The sequence below is a fragment of the Sus scrofa genome, chromosome 15 (genome assembly GCF_054392235.1).
Source record: "Sus scrofa isolate SSC_HxYL_T2T_F1_AM1 chromosome 15, Sscrofa_HxYL_maternal_Yorkshire_Landrace_v2.0, whole genome shotgun sequence".
In the NCBI taxonomy this organism is placed as follows: domain Eukaryota; kingdom Metazoa; phylum Chordata; class Mammalia; order Artiodactyla; family Suidae; genus Sus; species Sus scrofa.
This window is the reverse complement of record NC_139397.1, coordinates 95195763-95216843: the sequence shown is the minus strand read 5'-3', so window position 1 is coordinate 95216843 and position 21081 is coordinate 95195763. Positions and strand designations below refer to the sequence as shown.

The 21081-nt window shown below is 38.4% G+C and overlaps 1 protein-coding gene across 5 annotated transcripts in view; it reads left to right on the top strand.

Annotated features, from left to right (window-relative positions):
• The window catches only part of CHN1 (chimerin 1), a 196915-nt gene that overhangs the window by 45690 nt on the left and 130144 nt on the right, over positions 1-21081 (top strand). For all 5 annotated transcript variants that reach the window (XM_084999560.1, XM_021076315.2, XM_084999561.1 and 2 more), the window contains exons 3-4: positions 3638-3676; positions 10834-10889. Coding sequence is in view for 1 of the 5 variants with exons in the window: in XM_021076315.2 (XP_020931974.1) it covers positions 3638-3676; positions 10834-10889 (95 nt within the window). In the remaining 4 variants the exon portion in view is untranslated. The remainder of the gene's footprint in view (positions 1-3637; positions 3677-10833; positions 10890-21081) is intronic.

Genomic DNA, 21081 nt, shown 5'->3' with positions numbered 1-21081 from the left:
CGCTTCCAGAAGGATTTAGGGTAAAATTGGTCTCTGCAACTCTAGCAGTTAATTTTTGCATGTGGAGAGTTTAAGGTATGTTTTTCTAAGCCATGCAACTTACTCCTTTCAATGGGCCTCTTTCCCCTGAGTCCTGAGGGCTGTGGTGCCTCCCTTTATCTAACTTGTTCAACAAAAACATTCACACCAAAGTCACCTAAGGATCTCTACCCCTAAACACAAGAGGACTCTTGTATTTTTCTTTGTGGATGTTCTTTATTTAAAAAAATATATTTTATTGGAGTACAGTTGACTTAGAAAGTTGACTGTTGTAATTTTTAAAATGTTTCCTTTCAAAGAGCATCTCATTTAATTTCTTCCTTAACAGATGCCTGCAACACACTTTCAAAGGCTCATGATATCTGTTGCCAGTTGTTCTCTAGAGAGGTCACAGCAGTTTACACTTCCTCTAGAAAAAAATAGATTGCTAGGAAAAGACTTTTTAAACCCGCTGTGTTCTCAGATATCACTAATAATTAGGATTGTTTTAATGTCAATGGAAACTTGACCCTAAATCCCAATATTTTTTGGTTATTTGATAAATACTCATTTTATTGGGACACTTCTGTGATCGTACCATCTTGAATAGTATCTTGTGTAATAGAGCCAGGTGTATAGGAAGAACAAAATAATAAGAAAAAAATGCATAGGTGGAATCATTGATGATGGCCTGAGGCAAGTATGGTAATATCATTGTGGTTGGGTTTGTTTGTTTGTTTTGGCCACACCAGAGGCATATGGAGGTTCCCAGGATAGGGATTGAATTGGAGCTATAGCCGCTGGCCACAGCAACGCCAGATCCGAGCTGCGACTGCAACCTGCACCAGAGCTCACCACAGCGCTGGATCCTTAACCCACTGACCAAGGCCAGAGATCAAACCTGCATCCTCATGGATACTAGTGAGATTCGTTTCCACTGAGCCACAATGGGAACTTCTTCATTGTGTTTTTAAAGTCACTTTTGGTGAGGGCAAGAGAGGGTACTCATATACTAAAGGTCTCCTAAGTGCAAGGGGCTTTATGTATGTTTAATCCCCCTAACAAACCTGTGTTGTTACTGTTCCCATTTTAAATGATATTGTTATTCCATTTTAACAGCATGGTTGATCACAGTCTCCAGGTTGACTGACACTGTGTGACCCAAAGCCATTGCACCATAAGTCACATTGTTACTCTCTGGCTAGCCCACAGCTCTCAGGCAAATGCAATTACCTCCTAGGAGCTAAGGACAAAAGTCAGGCCTCTCCTAAGTGCAAGGTTAAATTCTTTACTACTCTGGTCTCAACCTTTTTGGGTGCCCTCCCTCTTTCTGACCACATGTGCTGTCTTCCACATGGTGGGTCAGGAGGTGCCTGATCCCCATAGCTTATACTGTTTGGATCCTGGCAAGGAGGCCAAGACACATGTGAGTATGGCCAAGTGCCAAGAAAGTGAATGTACACTCTCCTGTTAAACCCTGAACTGGCTTAGGATTGAATGGCAATATAACAGCATCCATATGGCATCAGTGAAATCATAAAATGACTCGAATGCTTAGAGGCCGATTTTTCCTAGTATTAAAAACACGTAATTCAATGAATTATCATTTAATTAAGACAAACCTCATAATTAACCCTCCAAAAACACACAGACACACATTCGAGCAAAGTAAATATGTATATATCTGTACATCACTGTGGTAAGGTCATATTTCATCCTAATGTTGTATCATTACTAGGTGACTTTACTTGACTAGCAGTTTTCCTAAATAATTGCTCATTCATATTCAGATAGTCCTCATTATTCTTGATTCTGTATTGGCAAATTTGCTAACTTGCATTTATTTGTAACCCTAAAATAAATACCTAATGACACTTTCGTGGTTATATGCCAACATTTGTAGCATGGCAAAGTATATGAATTGCATGACCTGTTTATGCCCAGCTGAGGTTGAACAAGGCAACTCTGCCTTCTTTGTTTCAGCTCTCTCACTGTAACTAAGTATTCTTTTCATAGCCTATTTAGTGCTGCATTTTTTGCATTTTTGTGACTTTTTATTGGTGGTTTTGCTTTTAAAATGGCTCCGGAGCATAGTGTCAAAATTCTGTCTGGTGTTCCTGAGTGCAAGAAGGCAGTGCTGTATCCTGGGGAGAAAATACAAGTGTTAGATAAGCTTCACTGAGGCATTAGATATGGTGCTGTTGGCTGTGAGTTCAGTTTTGATGAATCAACAGTATGTACTAAATAAGGTGTCTTTAAACAGAAATACATAGAAAACAAGGTTACGTATTGATTGGTTGATGAAAGTGTTGTGACAGAGGCTCACAGGAACCTAACTTGTGTTTCTCCTAGGAGCAGTGTTCAGTGTAGGTTAATTCATTGTTTATGGTGACATTGTAGAAGATAATTATCATGAATAATGAGAGTTAGCAGTATTTGCTACATTACTTCATTCATTCATTCATGTAATCTTTTATTTGTTCCTTAAGAAAACATGTAAAACACAGGAAAACTTCTGCTGGATGCCAAGCAGTTTCTACGTGACTTGGGATTTCCATTTTATGTTCTTATGCCCATCATTAGTAGTCTTGCTGTAGCCTTCTGACTCAAAGTATTTGTGTGATAACACATCGTAAATGAAGTGTGAGATAGTATTATAAAGGTTGGGAGGTGGGGGCTGAATGTTTTGAGTCCACAACCATTTTATTTGAGCTACATATACAAGAAACACCCTTCTCAATAAACATCCCAGGAAATTTCTTGCCTCCTTGGAGACCGTGATTTTTAGGGTCAGATTCCTCAGTGGGTTTATGTTGGATCCAGCACAGCCAGGTGATGTGTCTGGCCACACCTCCCCACACCAAAATGCTGTGCCTGCTGGTTTGGCCGTGTGGCCTTGCAGGTGGGGCTTTGTGCTGGCAGGATTGTTCCTCAGCTGTGCTTTCCAGATGAGAAGCCAGACCCCACTGTCCCCGCTCCTTTCTCTAACCCCCATCTCCCTCATGTGTTTGTATTTCCATCTCTTTCCGCTGCCTCTTCACACTGTCTCCTAATCCACATTGGAGCAGAGTAGGGGCAGTAGACTTGGCGAGCACATGTTCACCTCATGTTCTTTATGGCTCCCCAGATACACCCGTCCACTGAAGTGTTTCTCATTTCCTGGTTTTGATTGTCCAGGATGTATGAGGACTAATATCTGTACTTTGCTGTTCTCTCCTGATGATAATAAAACCTGTTATGTTGGAATCCCCCAAATGTGATGAAAGGAAGGATAAACAAATTCCAGTGATTTCAGGGATCTTTCACTTTAAGCCCAAAGACATTATTGACTCTTACCCCAGTGACTGTAAATGAATGCCAGCAGTAAAAATTAAGCTTGATGTTTTTATAGGATAAGCAGTTGAATGACTATAGTAACTTTCTTGAAACATCTTTGTGAAATTTTACCCCAAGAAAGAGAGGTTCAAGACTAAAAAAACCTTTGAATGCCCGTTAGTGCCTAGCACAGTGCCTAGGACAAATAGACCTCAGCAAATATATATTAAATGAATTAATGATGATAATATCTCATTGAAAATATTAATATTCCGTAATATTAATTTGGTGTTTATTCTTTCAGATACAGATGAATATAGACCTCCTGTTTGGAAATCTTACTGTAAGTACACAAATAATTTAAATTGGGTGTAATATAGTGCTTTATAAGTAATATAAATATATTAGGATCATTAGATATGAATATTCGTTCCATTGTGTGTCCATTATTGAAAAATTAATTTGCAGCAGAATTTGTGAGTAGCACAGAAAAAGAACCTGTGAGGAAACAGGAGTGTTTCCCCCAAGTCTGTACCTGGTCTGCATGTCTGGAATATATCCCATCCCTCTGAGTGTGCATGGAATTCTGTATTACGGAACTTGAGACACCACTTGTTGACAATAGCTGATAAAACTAATGCAAAGAGAAGCTAAGTAGGAATTCAGAGAACCTAGTTATTCTTAGATCCTGATTCCTTAGATAAAAAAATAAATAAATGGTAAGTCAGGAGGCTCTCTTCCTAGAAAGGGTAAAAAGAGACCAAAAAAAAAAAAAAAGTGTTCTTCTTTTTTAGGAGTTGTCTTCCAAAATAAAAAGAGAGATATTTGAATTCTATATTGTTCTTTAAACTTTGCATTAGAATACAGATTTTTTCAAAAGAGTCTACATTCTAGTGCTTTATTTTCGCTTCCTTGTTTTCTAGAGAATATTACTGCATCAAGTAAAGGGTATTTCAGATTCTAAAAAGTGCATGTAGAGTTAATAAAATCAGAATTGTTTTTTAAAAAAATCCGTGAATGAACTATGGCAGAAACCAACACTGTAAGCTGTTGTTCGTTGTCTATAGAGTTGAATAAGAAACCTGTACTTTAAATATAGATCATTAGCATCTCTGTAAATGTTGTTTTGATATTTATAAGTTGCTGAAATTTGCTGACTGAAGGAGGAGGAATTCAGATTCTTACTGGTTTTATGTTCCCGGAAAAATAGATAGTTTTATTTTAATATGTTACCACTTTGGGTTAATTATAGTAAGCAAAATATGAACAGTCTAAAAATATTGCCATAGGTGCATTTTCCCCTACCCCTGCTATATATCCTTTTTGTTTCTGGGGAGTATAGTTCAAAGAATGTATGAAAAGGACTACTGTTCTTTACCTCCCAAAGATTTTGTCTCATAATCTCATTGGAAGGAAGCCTATTTAAAATTCTTCTCTGCATTTTCTCGATTTCAATTTATCTTTATTCCCTTTGCTCTGACTTGCGCCTTGCACATTTTAATGTAAGCATTTATAAAGCCTCAGACTGTTATTGAATCATGGTGCTGATTTTTCCCCCTGAAGAATATTGATTACTAAATGTAGTGTATGCAATTTGTGTTTTCTGTATCTTCATATGTCTTAAAGTAGCTATCATTTATCTTAAAAATTGCATATTTCCTTTTTTCAGTACTAATACTGAGTTTTAAGTTTATTTTAGTGACTTCAGTGCCTGAAGAACACCCCCTCTCCATCATTTTAACAGTAGAAACAAGGAAAAAATTATTAGAATAGACTATATCTTCTGACCATCAAATGCAAACACTTGCAATTCAAGCAAATTTTATGATTAAACAGTGTTAAAAGCCAAGTGGAAAAGTCCATTTTTAAAATTGGTCATGTGAAATTTCCTTATGAAATCATGATGTTCATTCTTCTAAGAATTTGTATATGTGCAAATTTTAACTAATAAGAAAACATATAAAAATTACATCTTCACATTGAAGTAATTGTTACGATGACCGTTTAGATTGTTAAATGTGTTTGTCAAATTCTGAGCCTAGAAAAAATTGGGATGTAGGTTGAGTTCTTCTGTTTTCTTTCTGTTTTGCCTTTGCCACTCAGTCAGTTTTACAGTTTTTTTGTAATTTTTTTTGCTTTTTTAGGGCCACACCTGCAGCATATGGAGGTTCCCAGGCTAGGGGTCTAATCGGAGCTATAGCTGCCAGCCTACACCACAGCTCTCAGCAACACTGGATCCTTAGTAATACATTGAGCGAGGCCAGGGATCAAACCTGCACCCTCAGATTGCTAAACCACTGAGTCACGATGGAAACTCCTCAGCTTTATAGTTTTATATTCATTTTAATTTGTTTTATTTCTGGGCTGCACCTGTGGAGTGTGGAAGTTCCCAGGGCAGGGACTGACCCACACCACGGCAGTGATCCAAGCCACTGCAGTAACAATGCCGGATCCTTAACCTGCTGTGCCGCAAGAGAGCTCCACAGTTTTACGTTCAGCTATCTGTAAATAATCTCCAGTATTTATTAATAGTACTGTAAGAAGTTCATTTGTCTGGGAGCTTGTTCATCTTAATAGGAAAAATTTAAAAGCTGATAAATCTGTGACACCTTTATTTTCTCAGAAGTGATTGAAACTTTAAGTTACTGGGGAAGTAGGCCCTGCTTAGTACTCTTTAATAATTGAACCATGACATTTTGTTTGTTTCTTATATATCCCTTTTCAGAGCTGATAATTAAAAATTCTATTTGACCATCGTTGGGACTAGGAAACCATAATGCATTCATCATCTTCTCTGGTGACTTTTTGTAATTAAAAAAATTCTCAGGGTTCTTGTTGTGGCTCAGTGATAGTGAACCCAACTAGTATCCATGTGGCCATGAGCTGCAGTGTAGGTCATAGACGTGGCTCAGGTCAGGTGTTGCTGTGGCGGTGGTGTAGGCCAGTAGCTATAGCTCCAATTCGACCTCTAGTCTGGGAACTTCCATATGCCTCAGGCATAGCTCTGAAAAAAAAAAAAATTCTCAAAATGGTGATAGATTCTAAATGGATTGAGATTAAAAAAAAAATCAAGTTTGTCAGTCCACATAAGGAGATAAATGCAGAATAAAAACTTCAAAATGTTCTGATGGTTCACTTGTATTCTGTATTACATCAGTAAGACTAAAGAAAACAGTTAAATTTTAATGTCAAAAGCTGTGACATGTTAAGGGTTTTTTTTCTGTCTTTAGCTTGGTGGGGTCTGAACAGCTTTTCACAGTGTGATTCTATAAAAAACCTATTTTCACTGTGATTCTATGAGAAACTTATTTTACCCATGCCTCTCTTATGTTTTCTGATTTTGGTTCAATTGAGCTTATGAAAACATGATTTTAAAACCTTACAAATTCACACCAATAATAAAACAGAATTAGCAAGATGTTTAAGTTGAGCACTCTTTTAAAACAAATACAGTTTTGTTGCTTTTTTGATATGTATTGCTTGAATTAAATCAGGGGCCTAACATGTAATAAATAGGCCAGCAGGGCAGGTGGGGCCTGTGAGAAAGCAGAGCGTTGATGCCCCGGCTGTAGGGAGTAGCTCATAATTGGCTTCCTTTACTGTGAGCGTCTAAAACTCTGGGTCCAATGCTGTTACATCTTCTGAGTTTTCAAGAGAAGCTGGAATTCTCTTTTGGTTTTGTTGTTAAATCTCTTTATTTTTAAATGTTAAAAAATTTTAATTTAGGCAATAGCAGACCGAAGAATGTGAGCCAGTTTTGACCTCAAGATACCAACTTAGAATTTATAATCTCTGAGCTTGATTAGCAATGTGTTGGAGTTCCCGCTTTGGTATGGTGGGGTAAGAATCCCACTGGAGTGGCACAGGTCTCTCTGTAGGTGTGAGTTCTCTCCTCAGCCCTGTGCAGTGGGTTAAAGGATCCTGTTTTGCTGCAACTGAGGCATAGGTCTCAGCTCCTTCTTGGATTCAATGCTTGGCCTAGGAACTTTCGTATGCCGCAGGTGTGACAATTAAAAAAAAAGGACATTGTTTCTAGGTACTGAGAATGTAATTAATGAGTACCTAGCGTGGACACTTCTAAGATGATTGAAAAAATGTTGAGTACTTTAATCATATAATCTTTTCATCTTGAATTTATCTATTGTATGATTTTTTAATGATCCTTTTGATAGATGTTCATATGTTATATTCAGGTATCCAAAGGCGCTCCCATTTTATACACACACACACACACACACACATATGTGTGTGTGTGTGTGTGTGTATATATATATATTTTAATTAAAAATGAGTCTTAATGGCTCAGTGGTAATGACCCCAACCGGTATCCATGAGGATGCAGGTTCGATCCCTGGCCTCACTCAGTGGGTTAAGAATCCAGCATTGCCCTGAGCTGTGATGTAGGTCGCAGACATGGCTTGGATTGGGCATTGCTGTGACTGTGGTGTAGGCTGGCAGCTGCAGCTCTTATTCGACCTGTAGTCTGTAAACTTCCCTATGCCATAGGTGTGGCCCTGAAAAGCAAAAAAAAAAAAAAAAAAAAAAAAGTCTTAAAGGTAGACTAACCATTGATAGTCGGTAAGAGGTATTTGTCTAAAAATTAGTCTTCTCTATAGAACAGAACCTTGCCCTTTGAAACTGATTAAAACAAAGGATGAGATTTTCATGTAATGATACTCTCAGTCTTCTTTTCATACTGATTTATCTTAACATTTGCTTACTGAATAAGTAAATATATTACTGACTATAACTAGACACTATAGTATTTGTGCTTTGAGTCAAAACCAACATTACTTTCTTTAGTAACTTTTAATGTCCTTCTTGGCCACCATTCATTTCTCGTAATTGAGTTTCTGTAGGTGACAGTGCTTTCCAAAGCATTTTTTTTAACAAGGAAAACAACTGGTCTTTTGAGACAGAAATGTGCACTGAATTTTCACATCTTAGAGTTAAAGTTACCAGTGTAGAGGAATGGATCTGAGGAATGGACCTTTTTGCAAATCATGTTGTGATTCTCTTAAGAGGATGCGGATTTACAGATATCTCTGGCAATACACATGTTCTCATTATCAGAGCCAGACAAATTTAGTTTAGTTTCTTTCTTTCTTTCTTTCTTTCTTTCTTTCTTTCTTTCTTTCTTTCTTTCTTTCTTTCTTTCTTTCTTTCTTTCTTTCTTTCTTTCTCTTCCTTCCTTCCTTCCTTCCTTCCTTCCTTCCTTCTTTCCATCCTTCCTTTCTTCCTTTCTCTCTTTAGGGCCACACCATAGTATATAGAGGTTCCCAGGTTAGGGGTCGAATCAGAGCTGTAGCCGCTGGCCTGTGTCGCAGCCACAGCAACACCAGCTCCAAGCTGTGTCTGCGACCTACACCACAGCTCATAGCAATGTCAGATCTTTAACCCACTAAGTGAGGCCAGGGATGGAACCTGCGTCTTCATGGATACTAGTCAGATTCTTTTCCACTGAGCCATGATGGGAACTCCTAGTTTAGTACTTTCTTTTGTCCCTTCCCCATCTTATAATTATTCCCTTCATATCATTTCTTTAATCTGTAAAAACATATTCACAGGAATATTTTTGAAAAACTCTCAAAATAAAATATGGGTATTTTAAAAATATTACCTTTCTTAGGGATTTTTGCAGCCAGCAAGAGAAGGCAGAAGAATCCATTTCTATCAGTAGATTTCAAATATTATTAAATGAGAAAGAGTTTTATTTTTTGATTCTGAAATAGTAAAGCTATATCATCTTAGCATCTTTGAAATTATAGCATCACCATGTTATGTTCGGGTGAGGAACTCAAGATGCATCTTGGTAACCACATATTATTGTAAAGAATTTTATGTATTAATATCAGTTATCTACATAGAATAATGGCTAATCTTTATTGAGTATTTACTATGTGCCAGGGACTACTTTGTCTTTCACATATATTAAGTTATTTAACCCTTTTAGTAATCTATGAAGTAGAAACTGTTAAGCCCATTTTACCAATGAGGAAAACTGAGGCTTAGTATGCAGTGTTAGTGGCAGAGCACCCGTGTTCAAACTCCAAGTTGTCTGATGTAGGAGTTCAGATTCTTAGCTGCAATACTCTCTCGCCTTTACATAGCAATACAGAACAGTGATGTGTGTCTCTGTATGTTGTCAGTGTATATACTGTATGTACACACACATGTACATATGTGTCCAGTTCTATATGTTTAGACATGTTCCTGTATTATATATGAATACATATGATCAGAGATGGAATCTATATAATGATAGCCAGTTGAAATACGAGATATTCATTATCTGATAATCCCAGATGTCTGGGTAGTTTGATGTTATATCGACCAAATGTCTATGTATTTAAATACAGGGTTAACTTAAGTTCATTTATCTGTGATTATACAGATTTCCCAGTGGCTCACATAATTTATATGAGGAGGTATTTGTCTAAGAATTATTCATAATTTTGTAGAAATAGAAAACAGATTTTCTCCAACGTAGGCACATAAACACACTTTCTCTGATTAACCACACTTACTCGTCATTCATTCATTCTTTCTTTCTTTTTTTTTTTTTCCTGCTTTTCAGGGTTGCACCCACGGCATATGGAGGTTCCCAGGCTAGGGATCGAATCGGAGCTCTAGCTACTGGCCTGCACCACAGCCACAGCAATGCAGGATCTGAGATGTGTCTGCGACTTACACCACAGCTCATGGCAACGCCGGATCCTTAACCCACTGAGCGAGGCCAGGGATCGAACCTGCATCCTCATGGATGCTAGTCAGATTCGTTAACTGCTGAGCCACAACAGGAAGGAACTCCCCTATTCATTCTTTCTTTATTTCAAGTTAAAAAGCCTAAAGTGAGGTTTAGAAGGACATGGTATTGATACACTTTTCACCAATCCATCTTCATAAACCCTAACAATTATCCTCTGGCAACTTAATATTTAAGTGCCTGAATCCTCTCGTTTGCTATATTTACCCTAGTTGAATAAGTGGTGGTAACTTTAGCCCAGAAATTTTGTTTGTAGGGGAAATTATCTTTGAAGATAGATGTTCACAATATAAGTAGGGGAGAAAAAAAGCATATCTGTTACATTTAGCCTATAAATCCTAATTTTAGTTTCAAGTTTGACATTTAATAATGTGCTCTAAAAATATACAACTATTATTTTGTTACAACAGAGACATGCTTTATGAAATAGATCCACAAAATTGGGGAATATAAATGACCAGATTATGGAGAAAAGAGCCAGATATCCAGTACTGATTTGTTAGAACATGTCCATGGGTTACAATTTTTTAATTTATGTTTCCTTCTAGGCTATAACTAAATTTAGTTTGGTTTACTTTCTTTGCTTTGTTCATAACAAAATTTAATTTAATAAGAAATAGGACTATACCACAGTTTTCTTATGAACATAAAAAAAATAGGTAGGTTTTGATTTCTAATACATTCAGATGTTCTGCTTAAGGGAAACTGACATCTTTTACTTTCTACCTTCCTAGTATATCAACTGCAGCAGGAAGCCCCTCATCCTCGGAGAATTACCTGTACTAATGAGGTGAGTGTAATGAAACCATCATAACTGTCTCTCAATCACTTGTTTCCCAAACTTTGACCTTCCTCAGTGCCTTGATTATTTGTAGAATTAACTGTTTACTGTAGTTAGGATCATAAAATTGTAATGTGACTGTATTTTTCTTAATATTATTCTCACTGGAAATAGCTACCACTTTTTACAGTGTAGAATGACAGTAGAGTCTTAAGTGATGTTAGTATTCTTTTAAGTGTATTCATACATCTTCCATTTCTTATGTTTTATTATTTTTAGAACAGTGTTTGAAGACATCATTGTAGCATCATTGAAGTAATTTTTCCATTAAAAAAGGTTTCAATAATGATTATAAGAGCAAAAGTCATGGACAGTTCACTAAAAAAGATATGACACATGGCAATATATGAAAAGATGTTCAACTTCATAATAATAAGAGAAATGTAAATTAAAGTACACAGAGAGACTATTTTCACTTTTCAGATTGGTTAAAGTTCAAAAGCTCACAGGAGTTTCCATTGTGACTCAGCAGGTTAAGGACCCAGTGTTGTCTTGTGAGGATGCAGGTTCGATCCCTGGCCTTGCTCAGTGGGTTAAGGATCTGGCATTGCTGCTGACTGTGGCATAGGTCACAGATGCAGCAGCTTGGATCCGGTTGTGCCCTGGCTGTCACGCAGGCTGCTGTTGTAGCTCCCCCAGCCCTGAAACTTCCATATGCTGCAGGTGTGGCCATAAAAAGAAAAAAAAAAAAAAGCTTAGAATATACTCCTTATTTGGTAAGCCTGTGAAGAAACAGGCACTTACACATGGCTCATGAGAATGTGAAATGCTATAGCTTTATGAGAATTTTGTAATATCTAACAAAACTATATCTCTATTTACCCTCTGAACTGCTAGTCCAAATTCTAGAGCTTTATCCTGATGAATTGCCTGTACAGATATGGAATAGCATATACTCAAGAGTTTTTGATTGTAGAATTATTTTGTAATAGTGGAATGTTGGAAAAAACCTAAATGTTCAGAGGGGACTGATTGAATAAACTAAAGAGTAAGGAAGATTTCTGTGAGCTGATATGGAATGATTTCTAGACACAAGAGGTACAGATAGTAATTATAGTCCCTTTTTAGTAATGAGGAAAGGAAAAATAAAAAATAAAACTTATTTTTGCAAAAGAGAAACACAGGAAGGATTAATCCAGATACCAGTGAAATAGTTTTCCATAAGAAGTAGATGAGGAGCAGTGTGCAGGGGATAAAGGTGGAGGTGAGGATATGTTTTTTTTTTTTTTATTGGAATATAGTTAACTTACAATGTTATGTTAATTTCAAGCATACAGCATAGTGAATCAGTTATACATATGCATATATCCAATCCTTTTCAGATTCTTTTCCCATATAGATTACCACACAGTACTGAGTAAATTTCCCTGTACTATAAAGTAGGTGCCTGTTATCTGTCTAGTCCATATACAGTAGTGCATATGCATCAATCCCAACCCTGTAATTTATCCACCCCCATACGGTTCCCCTTTCATAAACATAAGTTTGGTTTTAGAATCTTTGGGTCTGTTTCTGTTTTGTAAGTTCTATTGTATCATTTCTTTTAGGTTCCACATATTAGTGATCTCATATGATATTTGTCTTTGTCTTACTTTACTTCACTTAGTATAGTAATTTCTAGGTACATCCATGTTGCTGCAAATGACATTATTTCATGCCTTTTTTATGGCTAATATCCATATCCATATATATATATATATATATATCACATCTTCTTTATCCAGTCCTCTATTGATGGACATTTTGGCTGCTTCCATTGTCTTGGCTATTGTAAATAGCGTTGCAGTGAACATTGGGGTGCATTTATCTTTTCAAATTATAGTTTTCTTTGAGGATACATTTTTATATAGATTTGACTTTTGAACTATACAAGTATTTCACATATCCAAACAACCAAGTTAAATAAAAATGATTTAAACCCCCTTAAAATTGAAAACAAATTAAAAGAGGAACTTAAAAAAATTCATAATGTATTCACCCAAATTAAGTAGATTTTAAACATTATTTTGCTATACAAACTTAAAGGGAAATGTTCTAAGATTCATAGCCTGTAAAATGATCTTTAACTATAGCTAGATTTGTTATTAGTGGTACTTGTGTAGAAATTCTGTAATTTGTTATAGTATAAGATAGAGGAAATGAGTAATTATATACATATATATTTAGATAGAGATATCAAAGAAATTCCATATATTTAGTTGATTCATACTAATACAATGTAAATTAAACCAGTTTGGTATTTGACCATCCTTAAATGTGGAGCCTTAAACTGGACACACTTTTCTTTCTGGCAGCCAAACAATGGGAGTATAGTTAGAACTTTTAAACTCGGAAAGCAAAGCCTCTACTCTCTGTGACAGTTTTGGAGTTGGCATAGCAGGGAGCTTGATAGCGTTTTTGAAAACAGCTCCTTGTTATTGTAACAATTGCAGTAGAGGTTTTCTAGGCACCAGGAGTAAAACATACTGAGGTGAGACAAAATGCACCAAACTCAAGTCAGTGCTGTTAGTGTAATGGAAAATGTAGAGAAAGTGACACAGTCGACATTGTGTTCTAATTCTAGTTACAGTACCAGGGAGATGTATATTTGGTATGTTGTTGTTAGCACGTGTTTTTAAAAGTTTCTCTTCAGACCTTAGAAGCAGAAAAATTAACTGTAGTCATTTCTTTCCTTACCTGTCTCACTCTAGTAGATTATTTCTAGCTATCACTAGCTATGGTACTGGTGTGTAATAAAGACTATTACAAGTTTATAAGGTGAATGAAGGAGCTGTTTTTGTGTAATTTATTTTTCAACACAGTGCTCTTAATGTGGTTTACAAAAGCATGTATTTTTATATCTCCTAGAGAGGCTCCAGTTCTTTCTGTGACATGTATGTATTTATTCATTCAGCCAGTATTCTAAGTTCTCAGGATTCAAGACCCCTCTTGAAAGCAAGACCCATGGAGTTCACATTGTGGCTCAGCAGTTAATGAACCTGTATAGTATCTACGAGGACGTGGTTCAACTCCTGGCCTCGCTCAGTGGGTTAAGGATCTGGCATTGCTGTGAGCTGTGGTGTAGGTCACAGATGCAGCTCAGATCCTGCGTTGCTGTGACTGTGGTGTAGGCTGGCAGCTGCAGCTCTGATTCGACCCCTAGCCTGGCCTGGGAACCTCCATGTGCTGTGGGTGTGGCCCTAAAAAGAAAAAGAAAAAAAAGCAAGACCCCTCTCCTCAAGTAGCTTACTATCTCAGGGGGAATGGAGCAGTAAATCAACCATTTCAGCAAGATTGTGACAGTTATCTTGGTACATGTGTGCAGTTCTTACGGCCAAGTCCTGGTAGGAGAGTGACAGATGAGAGCTCTAAGTGCTAAGCAGCCCTTACTGGTGCAGATGTCTGTGTTCAGAGCTCAGAAGTTTGGACTTCAGCTTTAAGAGTGAAGTGTTTTTAAGCCAGAGAAAAGCATGATCAGATTTAAGCTTAGAAAGTACTTTCTGATGTTAAGTGATATGGAAAATGGCCAGAGAGGAAGAGGAATGTTTTAGAGGCAAAAAGAGGAATTACAGTGGTCCGAGTGAAAAGTGATAAAGGCATACAATTAGACACTGGTTCTGGAAATTGTCAAGAGGGGCAGGAAATGAGGATCTGTAAAGCCATGGCATCCACAGGCCTCGGTGACTGGATCATCACGGGATGGAATGGGAGGGAGGAGTCTTATAGGTGTTGGGGAACCAGTCGGCTTCCCTCTCACCATCTTCTCTCAGGGCAAAAAACCACAACCTTTTTCAGTCTGCCTCTGCCCACTCTGCACATACTCCCAACAAACAGAATATGTCTGGAGAAGAACTGAGTTCTGACCAGGCTTCACATTAAATTTATGAACCTTGAGGTGGTCCTTGATGCTCCCTGGTGGTCATACTGTGTGTCTCTAATCCATTTCACCCTTTCCCCTCAAACCTCTTCTAATCTCAGTTCCATAATCTTGTATCCTACTTGACTTCTAACTGAATCCATCAGAAGAGAACTTCCACTGCATTGACTCACTCATCAGCATTTGGGTCCACATATTCTGCATTCCTTTTTTTTTTTTTTTTTTTTTTGCTTTTTTAGGGCCGAATGTGTGACACATGGAAGTTCCCAGGCTAGGGGTCAAATAGGAGCTGCAGCTGCCAGCCTTTGCCTCAGCCACATGGGATCCCAGCTGTGCCTGCGACCTGTACCACAGCTCACGGCAATGCTGGATCCTTAACCCACTGAGCAAGGCCAGGGATCAAACCCACATCCTCATGTTTCCTAGTTGGGTTCGTTAACTACTGAGCCACGAAGGGAACTCCATGTTCTGCATTCTTGATCATAGATAATGGCCAGCTCTCCACTGTGCTAGGGCCCGTTTCTTCTCATCTACTCAAGAACATAACCTTGGTAGTTCTCCTCCCTGCTCCATCATTAATAGTTTTTCTTTTCTACAAAACCATCTTCAGCAGCCCACAAACATCCTATGATTTCTTCCATCTTAAAAAAATTCTCTTGACTCTACTTTTGCCATCTGTGCTGCCCAGTTTCTGTGTTCCCCTTTGTGGAAAACACTTGACAGTGTTGTCTGGACCTGCTCCCTCTAACCCTGCTCTGCCCATTTTCTCTTAAGCCCATCTCAGTCCAGCGTGGCTTTCCCTACACTTTGCCAGAACTGCTTGGCATGGTCACCAGTGGCTGCTAAAAATCTAGGGTTGGTTCTTCTCTTGTTTTTCCTATTGGCAGTGGCACTGGACACAGGCAATGACTGCCTCCTCTTTGATACACTTTCTTTGCTTTTTCCCTTGATATTATGGTCTTCTAGTCTTCCTCCTGCCTCCACAGTGTCCTTTGCTGTTTCTTCTTCTCTCTGACCTCTCCATGTTAGGGTGCCCCACAGCTCAATCCTTGATCCTCATTTTTTCTCTACTTGTATTTACTTCTTGATGATCTTACCAGTTTTAGGCTTCAATACATCTCGTATTTCTAGTCCAGTCCACTCTCCCCACAGTCCATACTCTATAACCAGTTGCTTACTCTGTATCCTCCCAGACATGCTACTGGATGTCTTTGATGTTAGTACTGTAATTATTTGGGGGGGGGGGTCTATGAACCGTGTCCATATAAGATGGCAAACCTTAACAACAATATTTAACAACAAACAACAATATTTAAATTAGGCCAATTAATAACCCTACAATGGCCTCTAAGTGTTCAAGTGAAAAGAAGAGTTGCATGTCTCTCATGTTAAATCAAAAACTAGAAATGATTAAGATCAGTGAGGAAGGCATGTCCTAAGCTGAGATAGGTGGAAAGCTAGGCCTCTTGAATTAGGCAGGTAGCCAAGTTGCGAATGCAAAGGAAATGTTCTTTATAGGGCCACGCCTGAGGCATATGGAGGTTCCCAGGCTAGGGGTCTAATCAGAGCTGTAGCCACCAGCCTACACCAGAGCCACAACAATGTGGGATCCGAGCCACGTCTGCAACCTACACCACAGCTCATGGAAACGCCAGATCGTTAACCCACTGAGTGAGGCCAGGGATCGAACTTGCAACCTCATGGTTCCTAGTCAGATTCATTAACCACTGAGCCACGACGGGAACTCTGGAAATGTTCTTTAAGGAAAATAAAAATGCTATCCCAGTGAACACACAAATGATAAGAAAGCGAAACAATTTATTGCTGATATGGAGAAAGTTTTAGCAGTCTGGATAGAAGATCAAACCAGCCACAACATTCCTATAAGCCAAAATCTAATTCAGAGCAAGGCTCTATTTCTCTTCAGTTCTTTGAAGGTTGAGAAAGATGAAGAAGCTGTAGAAGGAAAGTTTGAAGAGATTGGTTCATGAGCTTTAAGGAGAGAAGCCATCTCCATAACATCAAAGTGCAGGGTGAAAGCAGCAAGTTATCCAGAAAATCCAGCTAAGATCATTACTAAAGGTGGCTACAGAGACGACAGGTTCAGTGTGAAGGAAGTTGAAATCCACAGCTTTACATTGGAAAAATATGCCATCTAGGTCTTTCATACTAGGAAGGGAAAGTCAATGCCTGCCTTCTAAGTTTCAAAGGACAGGCTGACTCTCTCGTTAGGGGCTAATGCAGCTGGTGACCTTGAGTTGAAGCCAGTGCTCATTTACCATTCTGAAAATCCTAGGGCCCTAAAGAATTATGCTAAGTCTACTCTGCCTGTGCTCTATAAATAGGACAACAAATCCGGGATAACAATACATCTGTTTACAGCATGGCTTGCTGAATATTTTAAGATCACTGTTGAGACCTTTTGCTCAGAAAAAAAAAAGATTCATTTCAAAATATTACTGCTCATTGACAGTGTACCTGGTCACCCGAGAACTCTGATGGAGATGTACAGGGATTAATGTTTTCTTGTCTTCTAACACAACATACATTCTGCAGTCCGTGGATCAGGAATAATTTTTTTTTTTGTCTTTTTGTGTTTTCTTGAGCCACTCCCGCGGCATATGGGGGTTCCCAGGCTAGGGGTCGAATCAGAGCTGCCACAGCAACGCGGGATCTGAGCCGCATCTGCAATCTACACCACAGCTCACAGCAACGCCAGATCCTTAACCCACTGAGCAAGGCCAGGGATCGAACCCACAACCTCATGGTTCCTAGTTGGATTTGTTAACCACTGCGCCACGACGGGAGCTCCTCAAGGAGTAATTTTTACTGTCAAGTCTCTTTATCTAAGAGATACATTTCATAAAGCTATAGCTTCCATAGGTAGTGATTCCTCTGAGCAAGGTGAATTGAAAATCTTCTGGAATGGATTTGCCATTCTAGATGCCATAAAGAACGTTTGAGATTCATGGGAAGAGGTCAAAATGTAAGCATTAACAAGAGTTTGGAAAAAGTTGACCCCAGCCCTCATGAATAACTTTGAGGGGCTCAAGACTTCAGTGGATGAAGCATCTGTAGATGTGGTATAGCTAGCAAGAGAACTAGAATTTGAAGTGAAGCCTGAAGATGTGACTGCATGTTGCAATCTCATGATAAAACTTGAATAGATGAGTTATTCATATGGATGGGCAAAGAAACCAGTTTCTCGAGATAGAACTAACTCCTGGGGAACAGGCTGTGAAGACTATTGAAATGACAACAAAGGTTTTAGAGTACTTTGTAAACTTAGTTAATAAAGCAGCAGCAGTTGGGGAACATTGGCTCCAATTTTGAAAGACGATCTGCTGTGGGTAAAACGCTATCAAACAGCATTGCCTGCTACAAAGAAATCATTCATGAAAGGAAGAGTCCATTGATGAGGCAAACTTCATTGTTGTCTTATTTTAAGAAATTGCCGCAGCCACACCAACCTTCAACAACCACAACGCTGATTAGTCAGCAGCCATCAGCATTGAGGCCAGACCCTTTACCAGCAAAAAAGATTATCCCTTGTTGAAGGCTCAGGTGATGGTTAGCATTTTTTAGCAATAAAGTATATTTTTAAATTAAGGTACATATATTGTTTTTTCAGTCATAATGCTATTGCGCACTGAATAGACTACAGTAGATTGTAAATATAACTTATATGCACTAGGATACCAGAAAATTTGTGGGATTCACTTTTTTGCGGTATTTGCTTTATCATGGTAGTCTGGAACCGAACCCACAATGTCTCTGAAGTCTGCCCGTATAAGCAAGAAATAAACCTCTATTGTGTCTTGTTGTTACATATATTTAAATTGGTTTGCATAGTAAATTATTCTGTACTCTCAGTTGTGTAATTGAGATAGTTCTTAACTGATCTTTCCCCTCACAGCCTTTTCTCATCATAGAATATTCCTTTTAAAACTTTTCAATCAGATCATGTCACTCATCTGCTCAGAACTGTGCCCTGGCTTCCTATTTCACTCAGAGTGAAGGCCAAGTCCTTATCCTGGCTTAGAAGGCCTAGGATAATCTCCCCACCCACCTTGTTCTGCTGTACTCATCTCCTTCTTGTGTCCCTGTCCTTCCTCCTCTCCCTTGTCCTACTTCTGTCACACCAGCCTTCTTACTGCTCCTCAGATCCTCCAGCCACGCTCCTCTAAGCCCAGGCACTGGTTCCTCTTCCTGGAATCTTCTCTAATAGCCACATGGCTAAGTTTTTCATATCCTTCAAGTTTTCCCTTCTCAGTGAGGCCCATCCTGACTACCCTATCAAAATTAGACTTTATCACCCCCAGCATTTCCAGTCCTTAGCTGTTCTAGTTTGTTTTCATAGCACTTTTTCTTTTGTAACATACCATGTAATTCCATTATCTGTTATGTGTATTGTTCACTGCTGTCTTTCCTTGCTCAGCTATAAGCTCCATGAGAGTATAGAGTTCTTACTCTTTGTTGTTCATCACTCTTTCCCAGGTGCCTTGAACAGTGCTGGTAGGTTCTTAACAAGGACTTGTCAAGTGAATGAATGGGAGGCACAAAGCGTTTGTTTCGCTGTTACTGTGTTTCAGAGGATGTGTTCTGCCAGGTGGGAGCTTAAGAGTTTGGTACAGGAGTGGGAGGAAAGCACCTTAAGTGAAATTGTAGCTTCACTACTGATTGTCTCTATGTGCTGACAGCCTATAGCCCAACTTTTGATTCTAAAAAAATAAAGATTATCATGCTCAGGTTCTCTTGGGTGTTGTGGTGATCCCAAATTTAACACTTAGAATAGCACGATAGCTGGGAAACATTTTCCATGAATATTTAGTATATTGAATTATTAAAACGAACTATTTTTAAAATCAGCCAATCCACTCATAAGGCTGTTTTCACCTTATTTTACTTTTGAAATGGTCTTTGAGTGTCGTCTTTTGCTCTTGTCTAAAATCCATTGTTCATAAGCTGTTGGATAGTAAGATATGGTTTGGTGTCTGTGATACCTTGATGAAGAAGTACATTTATCAACTCAGAGATTAGAGCTACAATTTCAGAGAGAATCCCTTTACCAGTTAACTGTTACATAAACAAATTGGTAGTTTCCACCTCCTTACCCCTACTACCTACAAGTTACTTGAATCTAAGGTGGGAAAATAGTGGGAAAAGAAGTTTGTTTTTAAAAATATACCTATTTGCCTCTCTAGTATAGTCTGGTAATTAAAAAAGCTAATATTAAAAAGCAGAGGGAGTTGCTGTCATGGCTCAGCCATAGTGAACCCGACTAGGATCCATGAGGATGCAGGTTCTATCCTTGGCCCCACTCAGTGGGTTAAGGATCTGGCATTGCCATGAGCTGTGGTGCAGGTCGAAGACTTGGCTTGGATCCCGCATTGCTGTGGCTACGGTGTAGGCAGGCAGCTGTAGCTCCAATTAGACCTCTAGCCTGGGAACTTCCATATGCCGCCCATGTGGCCCTAAAGAGCAAAAAACAGTTTAAAAAAAAAAGAATAACTGGCTTTCAGCAAGTCACTGAATAATAATCACTGAGCTTTTAAAAAAGGTAAATATTATTTATTGAACTTGTACAATCTGACTGTAGTTAGAGAACTACCTTATTTGGCATGCTGAAGTTTAATGGTTTTCTTGGATAAGGTCTAAAATACAGTAGCATGCAAGCTGTATTTCAGACTTTGGTCTAAATACTGAAACACAGTTCCCCTAAAACTAAGTTCTTTATCCTCTTTCTTGCCACCTTTGACCTGTGCTAATTGAACACTAATCAATCAGAGTCAGATGCCTAAAATTGCTGTTGTTGATAAAAATCATTACTGTCCTAAAGTTGTTATTATAGATATTATTATTAATGTGCAAACTCAGGTTGTTTCTCCAGGGCAAGATGATCTAACAGACCCCTGAGACAAGGACCACCAGACCAGAGACTCGTAAATCAGAGACAGCCTGACTCCTGAAACTATGATTAAGAAATATCACAAGATGATCATTAATCCCAGACTTTTTGTTCTTCCTCTAAAGAAAAGTACCCCTGACTCAAAGACCAAGTGGGTAGGAAGGTCACCCATTCCCTTGCTTGGTGCCCTGACATAACCCTTACTTTCCTACAAATACCTGCTGTCAGAGTTAAGCTTTCTGTGCTGTGGGTACATGAGTCCTTGCTTGGTGATAATACCACCAAGAGTGTTACAGGATTCAGGAGGAAGGCAGGTACCTAGACGTTTATCCTCTTAATGGAGGATAAAAAGTTAAACAATTTTTGTAAGTTCTGTA